This window comes from Bos javanicus, chromosome 1, assembly GCF_032452875.1.
Source record: "Bos javanicus breed banteng chromosome 1, ARS-OSU_banteng_1.0, whole genome shotgun sequence".
In the NCBI taxonomy this organism is placed as follows: domain Eukaryota; kingdom Metazoa; phylum Chordata; class Mammalia; order Artiodactyla; family Bovidae; genus Bos; species Bos javanicus.
The window spans coordinates 82,915,512-82,938,772 of record NC_083868.1 but is presented as its reverse complement, the minus strand read 5'-3'; the positions used below and the strand labels follow the sequence as shown (position 1 = coordinate 82,938,772).

General features: G+C 45.2%; 1 protein-coding gene across 1 annotated transcript; it reads right to left on the bottom strand.

Annotated features, from left to right (window-relative positions):
- Window positions 1–6,689: 6,689 nt before the first annotated feature.
- LOC133245996 (transmembrane epididymal protein 1A-like) lies at window positions 6,690–8,184 on the bottom strand. Its single transcript, XM_061413849.1, has one exon. It carries the CDS (start codon window positions 7,695–7,697, stop codon window positions 6,810–6,812), a length of 888 nt encoding a protein of 295 aa, XP_061269833.1. The 5' UTR covers window positions 7,698–8,184; the 3' UTR covers window positions 6,690–6,809.
- Window positions 8,185–23,261: the final 15,077 nt, after the last annotated feature.

Genomic DNA, 23,261 nt, shown 5'->3' with positions numbered 1-23,261 from the left:
GTGTGTGCATCTCTCCTCAGTATTTCATCATCCAGTTTTATGTATTGACAAGTACCAACACCAGCACTTTGTTGATGCAGCTTGGGCAACACTATGGGGCAATGCAGGACCAGTTCCACTAGTAACTGAAACTGGGACTAGTGACTAGTAACTGGAACTAGTAGAGTAAGTTCCCTCCCAATGTCGTTTCCTGGGGAGGATAAGGAGGAACTGGGAACAAGAGGCAAACCTTTATTTGCTACTCCCTTTATTAAGACAGCATCAATATTTGGTTTCTGTATTACAGCAAAGTCCTGGTTTTCCTCCCTCTACCCTGGCTACTCTTTATTGGTCTGCCTCACGAATGTCTGTCTTCTTTTTCTCAACTAGATAAGGTACCCCGAGTCCTGTTCCAAGCTCTCTTCCTTGTACCCTCCCCCTGGGCAATCTCATCCATCCTCATCAATGGCTTTAATGACTGTTTTTGATTTTCAGATTGCCTTCTCTACCCATCCCTTCCTCTTGAGCACCAGGCACAGTACCTCCACCTGCTTCCAGGACAGCACCTTAATTTCATGTCTCCATCCAGAATTCATCTCTTCTTCCACAGCCCCCATCATGGATTTCATTTTCTTGGTGATTACATTTACTTTCTTCTTCAGCTATACAAGCTTTGGCCTGTCCCATCCCCCAGCCCCCTCCCCTCCCCTACTGACCTCCAGCCTTGATGTCCTGGTTGCTGTTGCTGCTGCTACTAAGTCGCTTCAGTTGTGTCCGACTCTGTGCGACCCCACAGACGGCAGCCCACCAGGCTCCCCTGTCCCTGGGATTCTCCAAGCAAGAACACTGGAGTGGGTTGCCATTTCCTTCTCCAATGCATAAAAGTGAAAAGTGAAAGCGAAGTCGCTCAGTCGTGTCCGACTCTATCGACCCCATGGACTGCAGCCCACCAGGGTCCTCCATCCATGGGATTTTCCAGGCAAGAGTACTGGAGTGGGGTGCCATTGCCTTCTCCGGATGTCCTGGTTGGGGAGGTCTAAATCAGCTCCCCAATCCACGCACTGTTCTTCTCATCCAGCCACCATCACTTGTTAGTCACCTAACTGGTTTCCCTGCTTCCAAGTTTGCCTTCCTCCAGGCCTCATCTACATGGAGCTTGAGTGATGTTTCCAAAATGGAAATCTGATCACTACTGTCAGTTTTAGGATAAATGCTAAATGTCTTCATGTGGCCTAGAAAGATTCTGACCCTTGTCTGCCTTTCTACTTTCATGGCTCGTCTTGAAGCATCCTACGTTCGTGCACTTTCTGCAGTGTTTATGCAATGACCTGGGGACTTTCCTATGGCTTTTTCTCTTTTCCTGACCATTTTCCTCACTGCTCTTTCCCTTCCTCCAGGTTTCTTCCTTCAGGCCCCTGTCTCCACACTGTTCTAGTAAGCTTTCCCTGATTCTCAAGTCTGGCTTAGCCGCCCTTCATCACAGTCCTTTACAGACTGTGCTTACCTTGCTGTCTATTTGCCTTTCTTCTCCCACAGCCACAGTTGCGCTTGAAGGCAGGGACCTAGGCATCTGAGTCACTTCTTTATTCTTAGATCCTAGCATGGAGTCTGGCATATAGTATATGCTCGATAACTATTAACAGCTTAAATGAATAAGTGAAAGAATTTAACATATGAAAATAGATGAAAACCAATCAAAGGAGAACAAGCAAAGGTGTTCTTTTCAGGCTTGCTACAGCAAGGGGGTCAGCTGCCATTATTTGCTTTTTGGCAAAGGCTCAGGGAGGCAGAGGAATGGGAAAGCATCATGGTGGGGGAAAAAACAGAAGCCTTCAGGGAATGCTTTGCTTGGAAGCTGTTGTCATAGGGAAGCTGTAGTCAGGCTATCTAGAAGTGGAGTCTCACGTGATTGCTTAGGGGTGCATATTTGGCTTTTTTAGGCTGGTCCTAAGCTAGAAAATGAAGTCGCTCAGTCGTGTCTGATTCTTTGCAACCCCGTGGACTGTAGCCTATGAGGTTCCTCCATCCATGGAATTTTCCAGGCAAGATTACTGGAGTGGGTTGCCACTTCCTTCTCCAGGGGATCTTCCCGACCCAGGGATCGAACCCAGGTCTCTCGCATTGCAAGCGGTTGCCGTTACCATCTGAGCCACCAGGGAAGCTCCTTAAGCTAGAAACAGGGCAAAAATTAGGGAAGCTGTTAGTTTTATCAGGTCCTGTCCATTGTGTGTCAGTTATTATAGGGATTATTGTTTGGCTACCTGGGCTGGTTGGTAGCGAGTGACAGCTGGCCAACTTTCTACAAGTCTGATTTGTAGATCGCAGACTGGCTTCCTGGGCTGGTTGCTGCAGACTGTGGGTCAGAGTTTTATTTTCAATATATGGTCTGGTCATTGCCTGCATGTGTATTCGGAATCTCTAACTAATACATATTGAGTGTCTGCTGTATGGTATACACAACACTCTGTGTTAAGCATTGTATATGAAGAACTATGTTTATTTCCCAGAATACCTCTGTAGGGTAGATATTACCATGTCTGCTTAACCCTGATCACGTCTTCCTTTGAAGCTCATGCTAGTCACATTTTCTATCTTCTGTACTTCCTTGATGCCTTACCACACTGCCCCCTCCAGATTCACCAAGAACTGGGCTCCAGGTTCTTCTCACCAAGGTTGCCATCTTCCAGGCATGTCAGTATCCTTAGTTCTTTCTCGTAGTACTAGACTCCCAGTTCTGGACTTCCTTATCTTCAGTGACCTTTACCTGGTCATCAGGTACATCAGGCAGTATCACCAGGAATGGCCTCATCTCTGATATTAAACCCCACCTTCTCCCCTCTTGTGCATGTGTGCTCAGTCACTTCAGTCTCGTCTGACTCTGCAAGCCTGTGGGCTGTAGCCCACCTGGCTCTTTGGTCCATGGGATTCTCCAGGCAAGAATACGGGAGTGGGCTGCCATGCCCTCCTCCAGGAGATCTCTCTGATCCAGGGATCAAACTCTTGTCTCCTGCATTACAGGTAGATTCTTTACCTCTGAGCCACCTGAGAAGCCCTCTACCCTCTTAAGGTGGTTGAAATAATATCCTACCCTTTTAGTCCTGTGAGGCAGTAATTAATTCTGGGTAAGAGCATTATGGTAGATTTTCAAACACTTTAAACTATTTTTTGTTATTTTCTAAGATGCCTAGAATATGTAACCTGAAAAAGAAAAAAAAAAGCCTCTTTTTTTTAATTAAAAAAATTATTTAAAAAATTTTAAATTTAAAAATCAGTGTCACCTACCTGCACACCCATCACTCTATCATTCTCCTTCTGGAGGGTTCAGGGAAGGGAAGAAATCCATAGAACATTATATAGCTGTAGTCGCACTGCAGTCAGGTCCTATAATGATGGAGTTCATTTAAAATGAAGTTGTTGTTGTTTAGTCGCTAAGTCCTGTCCAACTCTTTTGTGACCTCGTGGACTGTTGTTGCCTGTCAGGCTCCTCTGTCCATGGGATTTCCCAGGAAAGAATGCTGGAGCGGGTTGCCATTTCCTTCTCCAGGGGATCTTCCCGACCCAGGGATCGAACCTGGGTCTCCTGCATTGCAGGCAGATTCTTTACTGTCTGAGCCATCAGGAAAACCCAAAATGAAGTTATTACGACTCTTTTGGGAGGTCTCCAATACATGACAAACATGTTGACTTAAATCATATTTGAGTGGTCGTGTTCTGTTATGCTGAGTACAATGACTAATTTTTTGTGTTAACTTGGCTGGGCCATGATACCCAGTTGTTTGGTCAAGCATCAGTCTAGATGTTGCTGTGCAGGTAATTTTTACAAATGTGATGAACATTTAAATCAGTAGGCTTAGGTAATGTGGTTTGGCCTCATTTCATCAGTTGAAAGCATCAAAAGAAGAGTCCGAGGTGCCCTGAAGAAAAATAAATTTTGCCTCCAGACCACCTTCAGATTCAAGATGGCAACATCAACTCAACTCTCCCCTGGGTCTCCAGCCTGCTGGCATGCCCTGAAGATTCTGGACTTGCTAGTCTTCACAATCTTATGAATCAGTTCCTTGAATTCTCTGTCTGCATCCCGTTGGTTCTGATTCCCTAGAGAGCCATTACTGATACTCTGGGCAAGGGCCAGATGTGCAGGACAAGAATTCTGCATACAGCACAAATGAGATAAGCAGAAACCAAATCTGTGTATTACCTCCCACCTCTGCCTCAGTGAAGAAAAGTGTTAGTGTTAGTCACTCATTCATGTCTAACTCTTTGCGACACCATGGACCGTAGCGCACCAGGCTCTTCTGTCCATGAAATTTCCCAGGCAAGAATACTGGAGTGGGTTTCCATTCCCTTCTCCAGGGGAACCTCCCAACCCAGAAATTGAACCCAGGTCTCCTGCATTGCAGGAGGATTCTTTTACCGTCTGAGTCAACAGGGAAGCCATCAGTTTTCTGCACCTTTAGTTCCTGCTCCTTGCATCAGGCCCAGCATCTGATAAGATATTCACATTTGTTGACTGAGAGATTCTAATTTGGCAGGTGGTTTTTAGCCAGTGTGTGATGTCATTAACATTTTAAGCTTCTTATTTTCAAGCTAAAGGAAGAAGAGTCTTACCATTTTCCTTGAATAAAGGATGCTCTACTAACAGATGGAGAAGGAAATGGCAACCCACTCCAGTATTTTTGCCTGGGAAATTCCAAGGACAGAGGAGCCTGGTGGGCTACAGTCCATGGGGTCCCAAAAAGCTGGACATGACTGAGGGACTAACACTTTCACTCTTACTTTTCACTACTAATGGGAAGAGATGTGTTTATCATAAGTCATCCTGAAAGTAAATCTGTGCTGAGTTTTCAGGGAGGGGGCACAGCCACATTTTATGGAGAAAAAAAGAGTAAGAAAAATCTAACTTTTGCGTTTTCTCAGTGATAAGTGATCATATGAACACTTGCTATGGCCCCTCTCAAGACTTTATGTAAGAGATATAAAGTGGGGGGCCTTGGGAATTCCTTGGTGGTCCAGTGGTTAGGACTCGGCACTATTACTGCTTGGGCCCACAGCCTGGGAACTGAGATCCCACAAACTGAGAGATGTGCCCCCCTCCAAAAAAAAAAAAAGAATAAAGAATGAAGTGAGGGGAACTGAAGTTTAAGGTTTACTAGCTTTGGGGTAAAGTTGACTCTGTTTCTGGGTTTTTAGGTGGGGACACAAGGAAAGATGTTGGCCTTTCCTTAGGTTGGGGAGGAAAGCTGAGGCTGGCCTGGCTCCAGCTGGGGGAAGTCATTTCTCTTTTCTAGACCCAGAGTGTTCCTTCCCTCCAAGCTGCCCTGTGACTTGCCAGACCCCTGCCCCACTTCCATTCCTTCCCTTGTTCCCCTTCTTTGCTTTAAGCCCTATCCCACTGTTTCCAGGGCTCGTCTCCACATTCATGCACCATACTTCTTTAGGGAGTGTCCTGTGATGTTTCGGAGAACAATGTACAGCCCATCTTGCCCTCCATCTGCAAATGCATATCCCTCTCTGTGCTTCATAGAGCCTTTCTGTCTTTGAGTCCAGCACCTCTGACTGTGTGGGTGTGGCAGAATTGCAGCTGCTTCATTGTGTGGGCACTTTTCTCTGTGGTCCTTTCTCTACCACTGTGGTCAGCATCTCCTCCCTTTTTCCTGCCTCTTCAGACTTCCAAATGCTGGCTTTGTCATCTCACATAAGCAGACACGCGCTGTCAAGAGCAGTTTTCTAGTTGTACCCAGAGATAAGTATATTTATATAGTTTGCTTTCATATATTTCACTGAGGATGTGAAGTTATTAACACCTCCTGCTTCTGGGAGGAGCTCAGTGAGTACAGTGGCTGAAAGTTCTGCAGGTTCCAGGAGCTGGCATTCTCAGATTCCCTCTCAGCTTGGAGTCCCTGCATCTTCAGAACTGCTGAAGTCATTTGCGCCCCAAGTTTCATGGTGGTCCTTGCCTTCTGCTCCCATCAACTGAAATCTGGGCCTTTTCTTTGATCTCACCCCAGAATCACTCACACAAGACATGTGTATGTGTATCATAGACTTTATTGAAAGACTCTACATAAGCAATGGGGTTTTATGTCGTAGCAAAAACCAAACAACCTAAAATTATACAGATATAATCCTCATTTCTTACACCCACCTTTGGGAATCCCTCCCTCGCCAGACCTTGAGCCCTGCTAACCTGATTGCTGCCCTATCCCCTCATCCCTCATTCCCTCAGGCAGAAGTAGCCTCATCCACTTTAGATGAGAAAACAGTAACAACAAAACCAGCTCTTCTTCCTGCCCCACTTAGTATGAGTAAAAGACCAAACAAAAACCACCACAATATTGTAATTAGCCTTCAATTAAAATAAATTAATAATTAAAAAGAAATGAAGAAGCAGAAGCCCTCACCACAATGGAAAAACAGAGCTCTCTCCCTGGGACACATTTTACTACTTCAGCTGCAGGTCCACGCAGCTCACACATCAAGCCAGCTCTGCCCTGGACATACAGAGCCCTGCCATGTCCCCAGACACCCTCCATTTTCTTCTATTTCCTCATTTCTTCTCTTCCTCTTGGATCCCAAAAGCTGTCAGAGGAAACCATTACTCCTATTCTCACTTCATGTGAATCCATGATAAGGAACCACACTGGCTAGCAGGAGAGAGACAGGTCTGGAGAGAAGAGGGTGGTAGACAGAAGTAATCTTTGTTCATTTCAGATCAAGGAATGGGACCCCTGCGATGAAAAGCCACAATGCAGATCCCAGGATGTTCCTGCACGAGGCACACAGTGGGCATCCTCATTACAAAGGGTGAGGTACCAAGATATATTCTATGCCTAAACACCCCCGTCTAGTTGTGGGGCCCCTGCCCTGAACTTCTCAGGCTCTTCGCTGCCCTCACGTAGGGGGCACGGCTGGTACTTGGCACCTGGGACCCTTTTCCAGGAGGAGAAGCGATGGTGCCAGAGGCTGCAGAGGCCATAGATGGCAGCCAGCAGGACAGCCCCCAAGCCCAGGTGCCAGCAGAAGAAGGTGGTGACAAAGGCGAGCTCCACAGGGTCGTCCCTGCTCCAGGGCTGTCCGGAGGGAGGCGCATACATCAGGACGCTTAGATGTAGCAGCCAGTTGCTGAGCACCAGCCCCATCCAGGCCTTGAGCACCCAGAGTGAGGGCTGGTCGGGGACCCAGACCTCGATGATAAGCACTAAGCCGACCAGGAAGACAGGCAGCATGAACAGGGCGTGCACGCGGCTCTCCAGGGTGCTCTTGTTCTCAATGTGGTTTATCAGCAGCAGCACCAGCACGCAGAAGGCCAGCGCCTCCGCCGCTCGCTCCAGCTTCATGTTCTGCCGCGCCTGGCACACCTGGCTCACGATATCCACCACTCCGCTGAAGAGGAAGAACCCGTACATGGTGATGTGCTGCCAGGTGTCCTGGAACACAAACGGCCGCTTCGGGTCCTCCCAGTCCACCATCACCATCCGGTTTGTTCCCGGTGGGTAGAAGAGCTCGGGCAAGATAACGATCAGGGAGAAGACCACCTTCACCACTGCTTCCACAGAAACCAGCTGCCACCACCGGTGCCCTCGCTTGTCTCTTGGGGGCAGAGGAGATTTGAGGAACCTCTGTCCCCGTAGCAGAGCCAAGGACACCAGCACCGAGTAGTAGAGCACTACGATGAGGAACAGCAGCCCTGCAATCAGGTGTCCCCCGAGGGTCCCCATGGTCTGGGTGTGTGCGGCAGGGACACTGGCTGGAGATGAGCAGCGACCTCACGGGCGCTTCTCAGGAGCAAGAGTGGTTGCTTTTGAGCGATGGGGAGATTCTCCTGATCTGGCCGCACCTGTGCTCCCACACAGGGGAAGGTGCCCAAAGCCTTTGAGTCACTCCTGGGTGGAAGTGGCTGTTTTGGAGGCGTGATGGTGCATGTGGGTTGCGCCTCACTCTGTTCCTTGCTTAGATTCTAGGCCTGGGATTTTAACCTTTGCCCCTCACTGTTGGCACGGGTCTGCCCTTTCTCTCCCAGCCTCCGCCCCACCGCTTCACAAGGAGAGGGGAGGGAGACAGTGGGGTGTGCCAGCCAAGAGGGATGGCGGCTGACTCCCTTTTACTGACTGTTTCTTGGTACCAGGCATGTTACATTTTTTTCCTCAGTTAAATCTGTCAACAATTCTTTGAGAAAGTTATTACTAAACAAACTTTACAGGTGACATGAAGGCTCAGAGTGGGGAAGGGACCCAGCAGCCAACACAGCAGAGTCAGGATGGGACTGGATCCACTCGTTTATCTGCATTGTGACTGAATCTCGGCTCCAACATTTGCAACTCACAGAACGATAAGCAAGTTACTGTCTTCTGGAGCCTCAGTTTCATGATCTGTAGAATGGGAATAATAATTCCTTTCTGGGTTTCTTATGAGGATTAAATGCAGACATATTTCATTGTGCTTTGCTTTATTGAAGTTTTGCATATATTATGTTTTTTAAACAAATGAAAGATTTATGGTAACCCTGAGTCAAGCAAATCTATTGATGTCATTTTTCCAACAACATTTGCTCCCTTCTTGCCTCTGTGTCACATTTGGGTTGTTTTCACAATATTTCAATTTTTTTGTTATTATTATATCGTTATGATGGCCTGTGATCACTGATCTTTGACGTTGCTATTGTAATTGTTTTTCTTAAAGTAATAAAATACTTTTAAATTAGGGTATGCGTATTGTTGTTTTAGACACAATGTTATTGCACACTTAATAGACCATAATATATAGTGTAAATATAACTTTTTTTTACATGCACTGAGAAACAAACAAAAACCCATGACATTTTATTTATTGTGATGATCTGGAACTAGACCTGCAATATCTCTGAGGTATCCATGTAGAACAATGTATGTAGAGTGTCTGATCTATAGTAAATACTCAAAAAATGACAGGATTATTAGTAACTTTACTAGAGTTGTTACTAATATTTCTTGCAAAATTCCCATGATGCTGAAGTTATTGGAGTATTTCTATGAATGATACCAAAGTAGGAATCATAAAGAAGAAAGTAAAAAACTTAATTATTTTTAAAAATTTGAAGGTTTTTTTAATAGAATTTCAACATCAGAATTAATCATTTATGTATTAAAATTACTGTTAGAAAACCAATTTTGAGAGGAAAAACAAACTAAAAATTTTCTCTATGTGTCACAAAGTGTTAGTCTTCTTACAATATAATAGGCTTTTATAAATCAAGAAGTTAAAAATGAATACCTTAATAGGAAAATGGGCAAAGGACATAAAGTGATTATTCATCTAAGAAAAACTATAAATTAACAAAAACTATAAATTTAACAAACCTATGAAATGCAAGAAAATGAATCTCACTGGTAAATAAGCAAATAATAATAAAAATCAACATGGTACTTGTTGTGGACTGAAAGTTTGTCTCCCACAGGATTCATGTTGATGCTCTAGTCTCCAGAGTGATAGTGTTTGGAGGCGGGGTCTTTGGGAATGATTAAGTTTAGATCAAGTCATAAGAGTGGGGCCCTTGTGATGACATTCATTTCCTTACAGAAAGAGGAAGAGAAACAAAGATCTCTCAGAAGAGTGTGAATTCTGTTGTTGTTGGGCAGAGTGTTCATATATATTTCATCTATTTGGTTTATTGTGTTGTTCAAGTCCTCTGCTTCCTTACCTATCCTGTGTCTGGTGTTTCTCTCCATATGCATGCACTGAGGAAAAGCCACATGAGCACACACCCAGCAGGTAGCTGTCTTTAAGTCAGGAAAAAAGCTTTCATCAGAACCCAACCATCTGGACTTCCCTGTCAGTCCAGTGGTTAAGACTCCCCTCCACCCAAAAAAAAAAGAAGAAGAAGAAGAACCCAACCATCTTGGCACGCTGATCTCAGATTTATAGCCTATAAAACATGAAAAATGAATATTTGTGATTTAAGTCACCCAGCGAGCAGATTGAGCTAAGACAGAATTTTGGTACTGTGAGGTGAGATGCTGCTGTAACACCTAAGACTGTGGAAGCAGCTTTGCCACTGGATAATTGGGAGAGTCTGGAGGTACCTGCTAGAAAATTCTAGGTCAAGAGTGCCATGAAGGGACAGTTAAAAATAATCCAGTTGATGACCTAGAAGGAAAAAAGGACAACTATAGAAAAAGTGTCCCTTTCCTTAGAGAATGTCTAAATGTTACCAACAGGATGTTGGTGGAAATATGGGCTATAAAGCCCTTTCCGGTGAAGTCTCAGATGGACATGAGAAACATGTTAGAAGACATGTTGAAAAGGTGGTACTTATAAAAGTGGCAAAGAACTCGGCTCAGTTATGTTCATGTTCTAGTGTTTTGTGGAAGGTAGAATTTGTGAGAAAAGAAATTGCCTACTTAACTGGGGAGTTGTTGTACCAAGTTGTATCTGACTGTGACCCCATGGACTGCAGAACACCAGGCTTTCCTGTCCTTTACTATCTCCCTAAGTTTGCTCAAACTCATGTGCATTGAGTCAGTGATGCCATCCAACCATCTCATCCTGTGTCGCCCTCTTCTCTTCCTGCCCTCAATGTTTCCCAGCATCAGGGTCTTTTCCAGTGAGTCAGCTCTTCACATCAGGTGGCCAAAGTATTGGAGCTTCGGCTTCAACATCAATCCTTCCAGTGAATATTCAGGGTTGATTTCCTTTAGGATTGACTGGTTTAATCTCCTTGCAGTCCAAGGGCCTCTCAGGAGTCTTTTCCAGCACCCCAGTTCAGCCTTCTTTATGGTTCAACTCTCACATCCATACATGACAAATCCAAAGCATGAAAAACCATTGCTTTGACTATACAGACCATCACCAAAGCGATGCCTCAGCTTTTTAACACACTGTCTAGATTTGTCATAGCTTTCCTTCAAAGGAGCAAGCGTCTTTTAATTTCATGGCTGCAGTCATTGTCCATAGTGATTTTGGAACCCCAAAAAGTAAAGCCTGTCACTGCATTCACTTTTCCCCCTTCTATTTGCCATTAAATGATGGGACTGTGAATGTGAATGTGAAAGTCACTCAGTTGTGTCCGACTCTGTGACCCCATGGACTGCAGTCCATGGAGTTCTCCAGGCCAGAATACTGAAGTGGGTAGCCTTTCCCTTCTCCATGGCACCTTCCCAACCCAGGGATTGAACTCAGGTCTCCTGCATTGCAGGCAAATTCTTTACTGCTGAGCTACCAGGAAACCCCAAATGATGGGACTGGATGCCATTAACTGAAGAGATTACTAAGCAAAGTGTTGAAAGAGAGGTTTGGTGCCTCCAAATTGATTATTGTTATTGTTTAGTCATGAAGTCGTATCCGACTCTTTGTGACTCCATGGATTGTAGCCTCCGTGGACTAGGCTCCTCTAACCACAAGATTTCCCAGGCAAGAACACTGGAGTGGGTTGCCATTTCCTTCTCCAATCGCTTATAGTAAAATGCAAAAAGAGAGGAATGCATTGAAGAAGTAATTGTCAAGCAAAAAAGATCTTAAACTTAAGGATTTGAAAATTCTCAGCCTGTCCATATTGCAAAAAATGAAAGAGATGTTCTGAAGAGAACAGGAAGTTGTGGCTCAACAACCTCTTGATAACGGGATTAGCATGGGGTGAGACTACAGACCTGATTAGCCACCCCATCAGCAACACTGCCAGTTTCAACCGAAGGGAGTGGAGCTGAGACTAAATGAGGGAAGGCTATTTGGCTTCTTTGGTCCTACAGGCAGCACTGGATGGTAAAGCTCTTTGGCTGTGAACATGTGCTATTCTTCAAGACAAGGGGAAAAGGACCCTGAAGGCAATTCAGAGATCATTACGGCTGCTTCCTTGGTTTCAAAATGTGTGTGTGGGGGGGGACACCACCTCAATCTCAACAGGCCAGACAGTGGTCTTTTGGAGCCTTGTGGGTGGGGCCACCTGGAGCTGTGGGGTGGTAACCTGCCAAGTAGAGCCACAGGGATGGGGTCGCCAATCCAGTGGGTCTTGAAGGCAGGACCACTGCTCCAAGGGGCTAAGGGCAGAGTATCTGACCAAAGAGAATTCTTCTCTAGCCTTAAGATGTAATGATATTGATCTTGCTAACTTTCGTACTTCCTTGGGACCATAACCCCTTCCTTTCACTTTCTCCCTTTTGGAAAGGGTACGTCTAGCCTATGCCTGTCCCATGACTGTATTTGGAACCACACAACTTGTCTGGTTTCACAGGTTCATAGCTGAGAAGGAGTTTTGCCTCAGGATGAATCATACCTTAAATCTCATGCTTAGCTGACTTAGATACTATTTAGATAAACCTTTAGGCTTTTGATTTTAGAGTCGATGCTGGAGTGAGTTGACACTTTTGGGACTGTTGGGATGGGATGAATTTTTTGCATATCTTTATGATTTTAAGGGAGGCCAGGAGCAGAATGTTATGGACTGAATGTTTGTGTCCCCTTACAGTTCACATGTTGAAGCACTAATACCCCAATGTGACAGTAGCTGCAGCTGAGGCTTCTAGGAGGCAATTAGGTTCAAAGGAGGTTATGGGGGTTGGGCCCCTATGGTGGGATTAATGTCCTTATAAGAAGAGAGAGATGAGAATGCTGTCTACTCTGTAAGGACACAGCGGAGAAGGTGGCCATCTGCAAGCCAGCAAGTATGTCTTCACCAAGAACTGAATTGGCTAGCTCCTTGGTTTTGGATTGCCCAGCCTCCAGAGCTGAAGAAATAAATATCTGCTCTTTCAGCCACTCAGTCTGTCATATTTTGTGATGGTGGCCCAAGCAGAGTAAAACATTGACCCATTAGTTGTTTAAGAGTGTGCTAATTTCCACAAATTTGGAGTTTTCCTTCTGTAGTTGATTTCTTTTTTGTTGTTGTTTTAATTTTTTATTTATTTATTTTTTTAACTTTACAATATTGTATTGGTTTTGCCATACATCAATATGAATTCACCACAGGTATACACGTGTTCCCCATCCTCCCTCCCCGTACCATCCCTCTGGGTCATCCCAGTGCACCAGCCCCAAGCATACAGTATCGTGCATTGAACCTGGACTGGCGACTCATTTCATATATGATATTACACATGTTTCAATGCCATTCTCCCAAATCATCCCACCCTCTCCCTCTCCTACAGAGTCCAAAAGACTGTTCTATACATCAGTGTCTCTTTTGCTGTCTCATATACAGGGTTATAACTTCATCCCATTGTGGTTGGAGAAGATACTTGATATGACATCTCTCTTTTAAAGTGTTCTGAATTGTGACCTAACCCATGTTCTCTCCTGGAGAAGGTCCACGTGCACTTAGAAGAATTTCTGTTCTGTTGTTGTTGGGTAGAGTGTCCACATGTGTTTGTTTTTAGGTGGAGGTCAATGTAAGAAAAGACCTTCCAACTGGCCCAGGTTGCAGTGCCAGCAGCTTTATTATTGCATAGTGGATCCAGAGGTAATAAATTTCATGGAGGCTGTGTCAAGTCCAGATATGAGAATCACAGTGAAGGCTTCATGACTCTTGAGCAAAACCATGACCGTGTTGGCAAATGGCAGAGTGACATTTTGAGAAACTGGATCTTAGCTTGCTATTGGGCTCTTCTGGAGACTCTGAACACTAGTATGGTAACCACGTTTTCTGGATATTTTCTGAATCTAAAGTCAGGCTGCATAACAATGCTCCATCATCAAATAGATATGTACAATGAGGCCAGGCTTGAGCATGACCTGAAAGCAAAAATAAGTGGTGGGAATGTGTTGCTCACATTCCTAGCATGCTTCCTCCTCCCTCTGCTCCCTTTGCCAACACCTGGTAGAGGAGAGCTCTCTCTGACTACTTGATAAGGAGGGAACAGTCAAGCTTGCCTCCAGGTGGCTCTCCCAGACAGGACGTGCCAAGCAGTGCTATAATTTTGCTCCAGATGGTCCTGAAGAACAGTGTATAAAGCAAACACTTCTAGAGGGCAGAACTTTGAACAGAATAGTAACATTAAAAAACAATTCTACTTTTTCTGGAACAGCTCAAGGACCACTAAATCCTGTGTGTGTATGTGTGTGTGTGTGTGCACTCAGTTGCTTCAATCATGTTCGACTCTTTGTGAACCTATAGACTGAAGCCCGCCAGGCTCCTCTGTCCATAGGATTCTCCAGGCAAGAATACTGGAGTGGGTTGCCACGCCCTCCTACAGGGAGATCTTCCTGACCCAGGGATTGAACCCGAGTATCCTGTGTCTTCTGCATTGCAGGTAGATTCTTTACCACTGAGCCACAGAGGAAGGCCCACTAAATCCTGGGTAATAGTTAAAATCTTGTCATATGATCAATGGCCTAGAAGAACTCAGATGAGAGCATTTATAACAAAGAAGTTTGGGGAAGAATTGAAGGCTCAGACTCTTGGAATGGGCCCAGAATATTCATCTCTTGTGAATGCTGAATAAAATGTTCCCCCGGTGGGGGTTTTCAGGGACCAGGGACCAGGACAGTCCACTCTGCAAGGGCATTCTACTTTCTTCCCCTCCGCCCAGTGTGTGCTCAGTGGCCTCATGTTTAGTGTGGCCGTGGTGGCTGGGGTGGAGCTTATCTGTAGCCTTAAGAATACCGACTTCCTCCCACAGAGGATGACATAGTTCCTCCCACTCCTTGATGACAAAAAAAGTGGTAAAGAATGATAAATAATGAGCCAAAGGAAAAAAACACCATCTTATGGCTGCTGCATTAGTGAATGGATATAAAAATATTTTTCCATCCTAGCAACACTAGACCCTGAGGGTTGAGAGTTTTAACACCAAAGGGAAGAATATACCCATCAAGGGACACATTGATGATGTCATTGAACTGAAAGTGGAGGCGTCACATGGATATTTCAGGCTCCTCAAGGCGCAAGGCAAACAGGCTAAAAAGAGGGATATGGTGTTGGCTGCAGGTAATGGACACAGAGATGTATTAGGATTGCTGCTGCACAAGGAGGTGGGGGCTAGGGATGCAGATGAAAGATGGTGCTTCACCAGGTTGGCTTCTTAGATGACATGTCCAGTGGTAGTTAAAGGAAGGTACTTTGTAGGTAAGACCACTGAAGTCTCTTTGATTCACTTATTCATTCAACAGTGAATACTGCTAACGCCAGATGCTGTTCCAACCCTGAGAATACAACAGAGAAGAGAGACAAGACACAAATACTTAAGAGAACAAGAAAAATGTCAGAGAATGACAAATGATAAGCTCTCTCCCGTCAAAAAAAGGCCATTGTGACACTGAGTGACTCCTTCCCATCATAGAAATAATGTTTAAACCAAGATCAAACTGGCATTAGGGTCTCTGTGTGTGTGCTGAAGTGAATTCACTCAGTCATGTCCGACTCTTTGCGACCCCATGGACTGTAGCTCACCAGGCTCCTCCATCCATGGAATTTTCTAGGCAAGAGCACTGGAGTGGGTTGCCATTTCCTTCTCCAGGGGATCTTCCCAACCCAGGGATCGAACTCCGGTCTCCTGCATTGTGGGCAGACGCTTTACTGTCTGAGTCGCTTCAATCATGTCTAACTCCTTGCGACCCCATGGACTGTAGCCTGCCAGGCTCCTCTGACTATGGGATTCTCCAGGCAAGAATACTGGAGTGGGTTGCCATTTCCTTCTCTGGTATTAGGGTCTAGCCATTCAATATCTGACTGAATTTTTGGGTCAACCTATTACATAAAGACCAGAAGAGGAGATGAAGGAAATAAAAACAGCCCTGGGAAACCCACCTCCCCACTGTTGATGCATGCTATTCCAGTCTTTCCGATGATATCTTTCTCCTCGCAACTAGAATCAGATTTTGGTTTTGCCATCAAGAACCTTGACAGAGACACTCCAGGTATTAAGGCCATGTGTAATTTTCTTTCCTTATCTATCTTTTTCTCCATTGTATAATGAGCAAGTATTATTTTTATAATCAGAAGATATCTGAAAACTTAAAACCAATGTTGCAATTATTTAATGCCTGGAGAAAAAGCTTAGCTATCAAGACATCACAATGTGACAAATTCTGGAACTTCCATGGTGGTACAGTGGATAGGAATCCACCTACCAATTGAGAGGACATGGGTTCGATTCCTGCTCTGGGAAGATTCCACAGGCTGTGAGCAACTAAGCCTGTGTGCTTCAACTACTGAGCCCATATGCTGCCACTACGGAAGCCCATGCATCTAGACCCCATCTAGACTCTGCAACAAAAAAGCCACCATAATGAGAAGCTCCTCCACTGCAATTAGAGAGTAGCCCCCGCTCACCGCAATCAGAGAAAAGCCCATGAACAGCAATGAAGACCCAGTGCAAACAAAAATAATAAAAAGAAATAAATTGCTAAAAATTTTTAACTGTGGCACATTCTGGATGGTAGTTTTATGGGAAATGTTAATTTGCATCTCTATTTTCTTATATTTTTCAACTTTTCTGTGAGGCTTTATTAATTTAATTTTATGATAAAATCATTAACATAAAAAACTGTAAGAATTCTCTTTAGTCATCAAAATATTTCTTTATTCATCTATAATCATGTGTACAGTTATTTATAAAGATATATATGCAATACGGACAACTTTTAAAGACACCAAAGGGCATGAAGACAAGTAAAAAGAGTGTTAACATTTTGTCATGTTTTGCTTTAGGATTTTAAAAAATAAATAAACATTCAAGTCCTTCTCAGTCCCCTGTCCATACCTTTCTCCGTTCACAGGTAGGGCCAGGCTTGGTGTGAACATTTCTTGTCATTCTGTTATTTTCCATATGTCTGTATCCCTCCAACCCATCTGATTGTTTTCTATGTATTCCTAGTTCTGCAGAAACAAGCAGCAGAAGAAACTCTTCTTGAACAAGGCACTGGTCATGCCTCAATTAGAACCCATGGAAGAGAAGTTCCATTGTAATGAAGTCAGTGCAGTCGAATAGAAAAAGGTGGGGGGTGGGAGGCAGGATTCAAGAATCATGCAAAAATATAGTTGATGGGAACCATATGTCAGGGTGGCCACATTCCAGTAAATGGGGCTAGTACACAGCTGTGTTGGACCTAAATTCCTCTACTCCCAACTCCTATTTTGTCCACAGGGTAAGTAAAGGTAAACAGAACTCACCTTTATTACCAGCCCCCACACCAAAAGTGACCACGAGTCTCTAGTTTGTCTCACCCCATTTCATCATCTGCTGTCATCTGAGTGCTCCTGGGTCTCAGAAGGAGACAGTGCCTGATAACAGTCATCTGTGCTTGTTGACTGATAGATTAATCTTGAGCAGATGAGTTTCAGTCACTGTGATATCTCAGTCAGTCATTTTAAACCTTTCATCTCCAGTTGAAATAGGAAAAATCTTTAGCTTTACCCACATCTAAAGGAATTTTAGGCATTAGCCAGCAGGTGCTCGGATGTATTGGCTGTGGGGAGGGGTTCCTGCCCCCTCCCCAAGTTCTGGTTTATTGATCAGGAGTTGTTAGGCCTGGGCATTCATGTTTTTAAAATCTCCCCTGCAGACACAAAAGACCAAATGCTGTATGATTCCACTTCTATCCTTATTATGTGAGGTACCTAAGTGGTCAGATCCTTAGAGACAGAAAGTAGGTTGGTTGCCAGGGGTTGGGGGATGGGTATTAGTGTTTAATGAGGACCATCTCAGTTTAGTAAGATGAAGGAGTTCTGGAGAGGGATAGTGGTGGTGGTTACACAACAGTATTGATGCACTTAATGCCTCTGAACTGTATCCCTAAAAATGGTTAAAATGGTACCTTTTTATGTTGTGTATTTTTTTACCACAATTTTTTTTTTTTTGAGTGAAAGATGACCTCTCTCCTGGTGATGTCATTTGCTGTCAGGTTGAAAACCATCCTATGTTCTTTGTGGTGACTGATGGAAGGACGGGTTTTGCCCTCGTGCTTGAACTGGCCTCCTACTCCCTTGGGAGACTCAAACTGGAGCCGTTCGGGTTTCATTTATTGCTGCTGCTGGGGAAAGGTGTGAGGAAGTCTCACTGTCCCTTTAAGATTTGTCTGTCCCTTGCCCAAGAATGGCCCTGGAGACCCTCTCCATGCCCCTCACAGCACTTCTTCTTGGGTGGCTAGATGGTGATACCTCTCCCAGTAGGCTTTCTTTCTGCTCCCTTTCCATACCTGTGGCTGGGAACTTCTTCCACTCTTCTCTTCTGTTTCAGCCGTCAGGTGATTCATGCAGGTGTAACTCACACAGGAATAAATCTGCCAGTTAATGTCAAATAAGGATGCCTACGTGCGGTTCTTTGTATCTCCTCTAATGAGATGTCGTACTTATCTAGTGTGTGATCCAGATGTTAATGGAGCATTGCCCTACCTTTTGAAATGTAGGTAAAGTTGACTCATTGCCTACCCATCCCAGACTCTCTGAAATCAACACTCTGTCCAAGGTTCCTGAGCATCCCAAGGCTGGGGTTACCCTCCCTTCAGACTTTGAGTGTGTGAATCTGCTCTAAACACTTTCTGCAGCACAGCACTGCTTGGTCTGTTTTTGCACTGCCCCGAGGCGAGCTCGGGCTTCCCAGGTGATGCTAGTGGTAAAGAACCTGCCTGCTAATGCAGGAGACATAAGAGATGCAGGTTCGATCGCTGAGTCAGGAAGATCTCCTGGAGAAGGGCATGGCAACCCACTCCAGTATTCTTGCCCGGAGAATCCCATGGACAGAGGAGCCTGGATTTATTACAAGTGTGAGGATGATGATGTTAGGTGATAATATCATCCAAAGCAAACTCCCAGCATTAGGTATTGGATATTTCTGTTTTTGTTTTTTTTCTTTTAAAGTCCATCAGCAATATCTTATGATTCTATTCTTATTATGTCTTCCAATGGACAAAACTAACTTATGGTGTCAGAAGTCAGGATAGTGGTCTTTGTGAGGGGGAGTGGTTAGGAGGTGTCAGGAGGGACTTCTGGTACATTTCTATTTCTTGATTGGATGCTGGTTACACAGGTGATTTTGGAAAAATCTATTGAGCGGCACACTTATAATTTACCCACTTGTCTGTATTTTTGTTATGCTTCAATGAAAGAAGCAGCTGGTCAGCAACCTCAGGTCCAGACATGTTGCTCAATCCTTTCTCTCCACCCAGACCCTTTCTGGATCAGTATGAAGAATCCATCCCACCCCTACACCATGAGACAGACAGACAGGTCCTGAAGCCATCGCAGGAGCTAAACAGCTCCAGCAAACAAGAACACAGATCATGGGATAGACAATCAGTGACTCTCAGGACACTTTAGTCTGCCCACCTGTAGGGCTCCTCCAAGGACAGCTTTGAGCCTGGAGTTCCATGCTGCAGCATGACCTTTGCCCCCAGCTTCCTGGGCTCCAGCTTGGGGCTCACCGGGCATGGAGGGACCTGGCACATGGCTTTCCACAGGAGCGGCAACAGTGGTGCCAGAGGCTGCAGATGGTGGCAGCACAATAGCTCCTCGGGTCGGAGGCTAGCAGAAGGTGGTGAGGAAGCTTGGGGTCTCTGGCAGGAAGTGGGGGGAGTCACATGATCACCGGCAGCTGCAGCAGCCAGGGGGCTGTTCAGTGGGCTGTTTGTGCCCTGAACACCCATACCCAAGGCATTGGCCATCCAATCCCTCTTCGTGTGCTGCTCTGCCAGACATGCTTGGTTCATCATGGCTCCAAAATCCCAGCAAGAAGAGCGAGGTATCTGCTGCCCTGGTATGTGGAGAAGGACCAGCTTCTCAGCCTCTTCCTCGTCCACCATCACCATCTGCTTAACTTTGGGAAACAGAACTTAGTATGACGGATACTAAGAAGGCAACTGCTTCCCCCACCTCTTCCAAGGGCACCTGCTGCCATCACCTCTGCTGTCAGGTCTCTTCTTGAATGTGGTCCCAGCAGGGCAGGGACATCCCCCTGAGAAGAGCCCACGACTCATCACAGGGGACAGCTGCCCCTCGCATCCCACCAGGAGGAGCCTGGCAATGGCTCAACAAATAAACAGGTAGTTTACCTCTCAAGAAGGTGTTCCCGGAGGCAGGAGGTGGTGCCCCAGTAATGCCACTTTGCTCCCTGTGCTTTCAAAGATGTGATGTCTGCCCAGCATCAGGCTAATGTGTGAGAATGCTACACAATGTGACAATTTTGCGTGTTGTTACAACCATGGTACCACCACACCAGGTTTCACCATCTGGGACTACAAGTCCAGTCTGATGAACATGACTGTCTAGTTATTAGTGGTTCTTTGACCCCAGGATTTGCAATGTCACAGAGGGTCTTAGGATCGTGCAGAACTTCTCTTCTATGGAATTCTGTCTGCAAGAGTCAGCTCTGGGCCCTTTTCCATCAGCACATTTCTGGTCAGGTGTAGACGCACTGCCCATGCTGTGTGCTGGGCACTGACACTGCAGCTGCTGCCCTCAGCAGGCCGTCAGGGATGCTGTGGCCTGTGGGCTGCTGGCCTCCAGCCTTTTCTTGGCCCGTGGTGCTGCCATCACCAAGGGTTGCCCAGGCTTGCCGCTGGCCTAGCTGGGGCTCTGGGCTGGGGCTCCATGGGCAATGGCTTCGATGGACAGCTTGGACGGCCCTGGTCTTGTTGGTTTAGCTCCCTGGCAGTTCTCCCCAGGGAATGATGCTCATGCCAAGTAAGGTGGAAATAGCTCCTTTTCCGTGAGAGAGGGGACCCCACATTCAGGAAGATTCTAGGAGCTCTGTGGGGCTCTCCCGTTCTGTGAGATCACTCTCCTTGGTCCTCCACCTAGACTATCTTCCCAGAGTACAATACCTGTGCCTTGGGAAGCTGGGTGGAGAAGGCTGAGGGCCAGTCTCCCGGTTTTTCTGAAGCCATCCTCATTTAGACCTTCTGGGTTTGAAGAGAAGTGTGGTTTGTAGTAGAAGATGCCTTCCTCCTTTGCAGCCAATATTCTCTTTGGCGTTGTATTGTTTCTTCTTGCAATGGTCCTTGTCAAGGACTCCAGGGGGTCTGTGATCTCTGAACCTTGGCTATTAACAGAGTTCAAGTTCTTACTTTTCTGGACATACCTCAAGACCGCACCGTTCAGGGGTGGAGGAGAGGGGGAGCTTAATGGAAAGAGTTATTCTGTTTGTCTGCTCAGTATTTGAACCCCCTTCCTCTTTTTAAGGAATTCCCTACCTACAGGGCAGATACAGCAAGAGTCCAGGTCCTCACAAGGACCTAGAAATGCCAGAATTGTCCTTTGTCCCTCATGGCCTCCCTTGGAGTGGACACAGGCTACACACACGCCCTGGACTCTACCTTGCATTTTAGCCCTCCAGATGATATCTTTACTAAACTTCCTTTCTGAGTAAATCTGCCAGAGACAGTTTTGTGGTCTGTGGCTAAGAACTCTGCCTAAGGTAAAGGGTTTCATCTCTACCCAAGCCCATCTTCACCCTGTATATAAAGACACATTTCCTTGTCTCTTTCCCTTCCTTCTTTCCACCTCCCTCTGCACTTCTTTCCAATATGTCCACCTTCTGCATTGAGCAGAGACCTCAAAGGGCTGCAATTGGATATGGGGCAGGGACCGACTCTTTGGTCGTCTAATATATCCTCAGGTCTTGTTCCTGGACTGAGTGACCTCAGGTTCTGGCAGAAGGAAAGAAAACCCTCTCTGGAAGAAGAGCCTAGGTCTCAGATTAATTCTCAAAATAGTCATTTTCAGATAAAATGTCCAGAAAGTACACCAGCATACATGGCATGTAAAGCAAACAAACAACAAAATAAGTGGTAGAATCAGCAGAAGCCATAGAAACAGACCCACCGGGAGCCCAGATACTAGAGTCACTAGACTCAACTTGTAATAAAGCAATGCTGACTGTGTCCATGGAGATAAAAGCAGGATTTAGAGTTTTATGTAAGGATATGGAAGCTCTGAAAGCAGATTGCTGGCTTTAAAAAGAATCAACTAGATATTATAGAACTGAAAAGTAGGATTATGCAATAAGGTTAACAAGAAAGTGGAAAGGAAGATAAGTCAGAAGCCATCCAGAACGAAGCCCAGAGGGCTTCAAGGTAGAAAATACAGATGAGAAGATAAATGAGACAATAGAGTGAGAAAGTCCAATATATGTTTAACTGGAGTTTTGGAAGGAAGGGAGAGAAAATGGAGCAGAGACAATATTTGAAAAGATAATGGTTGAGAATTTTCCAGAATTGATGACATAAGTCAATTCTCTGATTCAGAAAGTCCAGACAAGAAATTCCCACAGGTGATAGGAATCTTGGAGAACCAGGCATTAGTTAAACCAAGGATTCCCTCCTGTGGAAGTTCTCCTTTCTTGACCAGGTGTGAAAATACTTGTGGGAGCTGGTGGGGTATTTTTTTTTTTTACAGAGGACTTTTTGTTTTTCTATTTATTTATTTAGTTTGTTTTTAAAGATGGGAGAGGTTTGACCTTGTTCATAATTATGCTGAGGGAAGAAACCAGTTGGGAGTGAGAGGTTGAAAATACAGGAGAGAGGAGAGGTAATGCATAAAGTTTTTAGAGAGAGTCGGACCCATACCATGAATAATTATAATAGTCATCATTTATTGAGGGCTTCCCAGGTGGCACAGAGTAAAGAATCCACCTGCCAAGGCAGGAGACGTAGGAGATGCGGGTTCTATCCCTGGGTTAGGAAGATCCTCTGGAGGAGGAAATAAATTTTATTTTACTTCCCACTCCTATATTCTTGCCTGGAGAATCCCCATAGACAGAGGAGCCTGGCGGGCTACAGATAATAGGGTCGCAAAGAGTTGGACAGGACTGAGCACGCACACACCATTTATTGAGCATTACATGTCAGAGTCTGCTTCAGGAACTTGTCACACATCAATATTAATTCTTAAAATATTTAATAATCAGTATTTTTATCCAGACATCATCGATAGGTCACTGATGCTCAGAAAGTTCAAAGGAAAAGACAGTGGTCATATAGCTAGTAAACGGTGGCACTAGGGGCCACATCAGATTTGACTTCCCCCAAAGCCAGTGTTCGCTCTACTCTACCAGGTGGTGTCAGAGCTCCAGCTGGCCCCAAAGGCCTTTGCTAGTTGTCTGAGATTGGATGGAAGGAGGAAAGGATGCTTGTGGAGGTGGAGATGTTTGGAGAATATAGAGAAAGGATTAGGAAGTTAACATACATATAACCTGGAGAAGGAAATGGCAACTCACTCCAGGATTCTTGTCTGGGAAATCCCACTGACTGATGAACCTGGAAGTCTACAGTCCATGGGGTCACAAAAGAGTCAAACACGACTTAGCTACTAGACACCAACAACAATACCTATCATCAGGCCACCCAAAATTGTGGCTCTCTTGCTGCGTGTATGTCTTCTG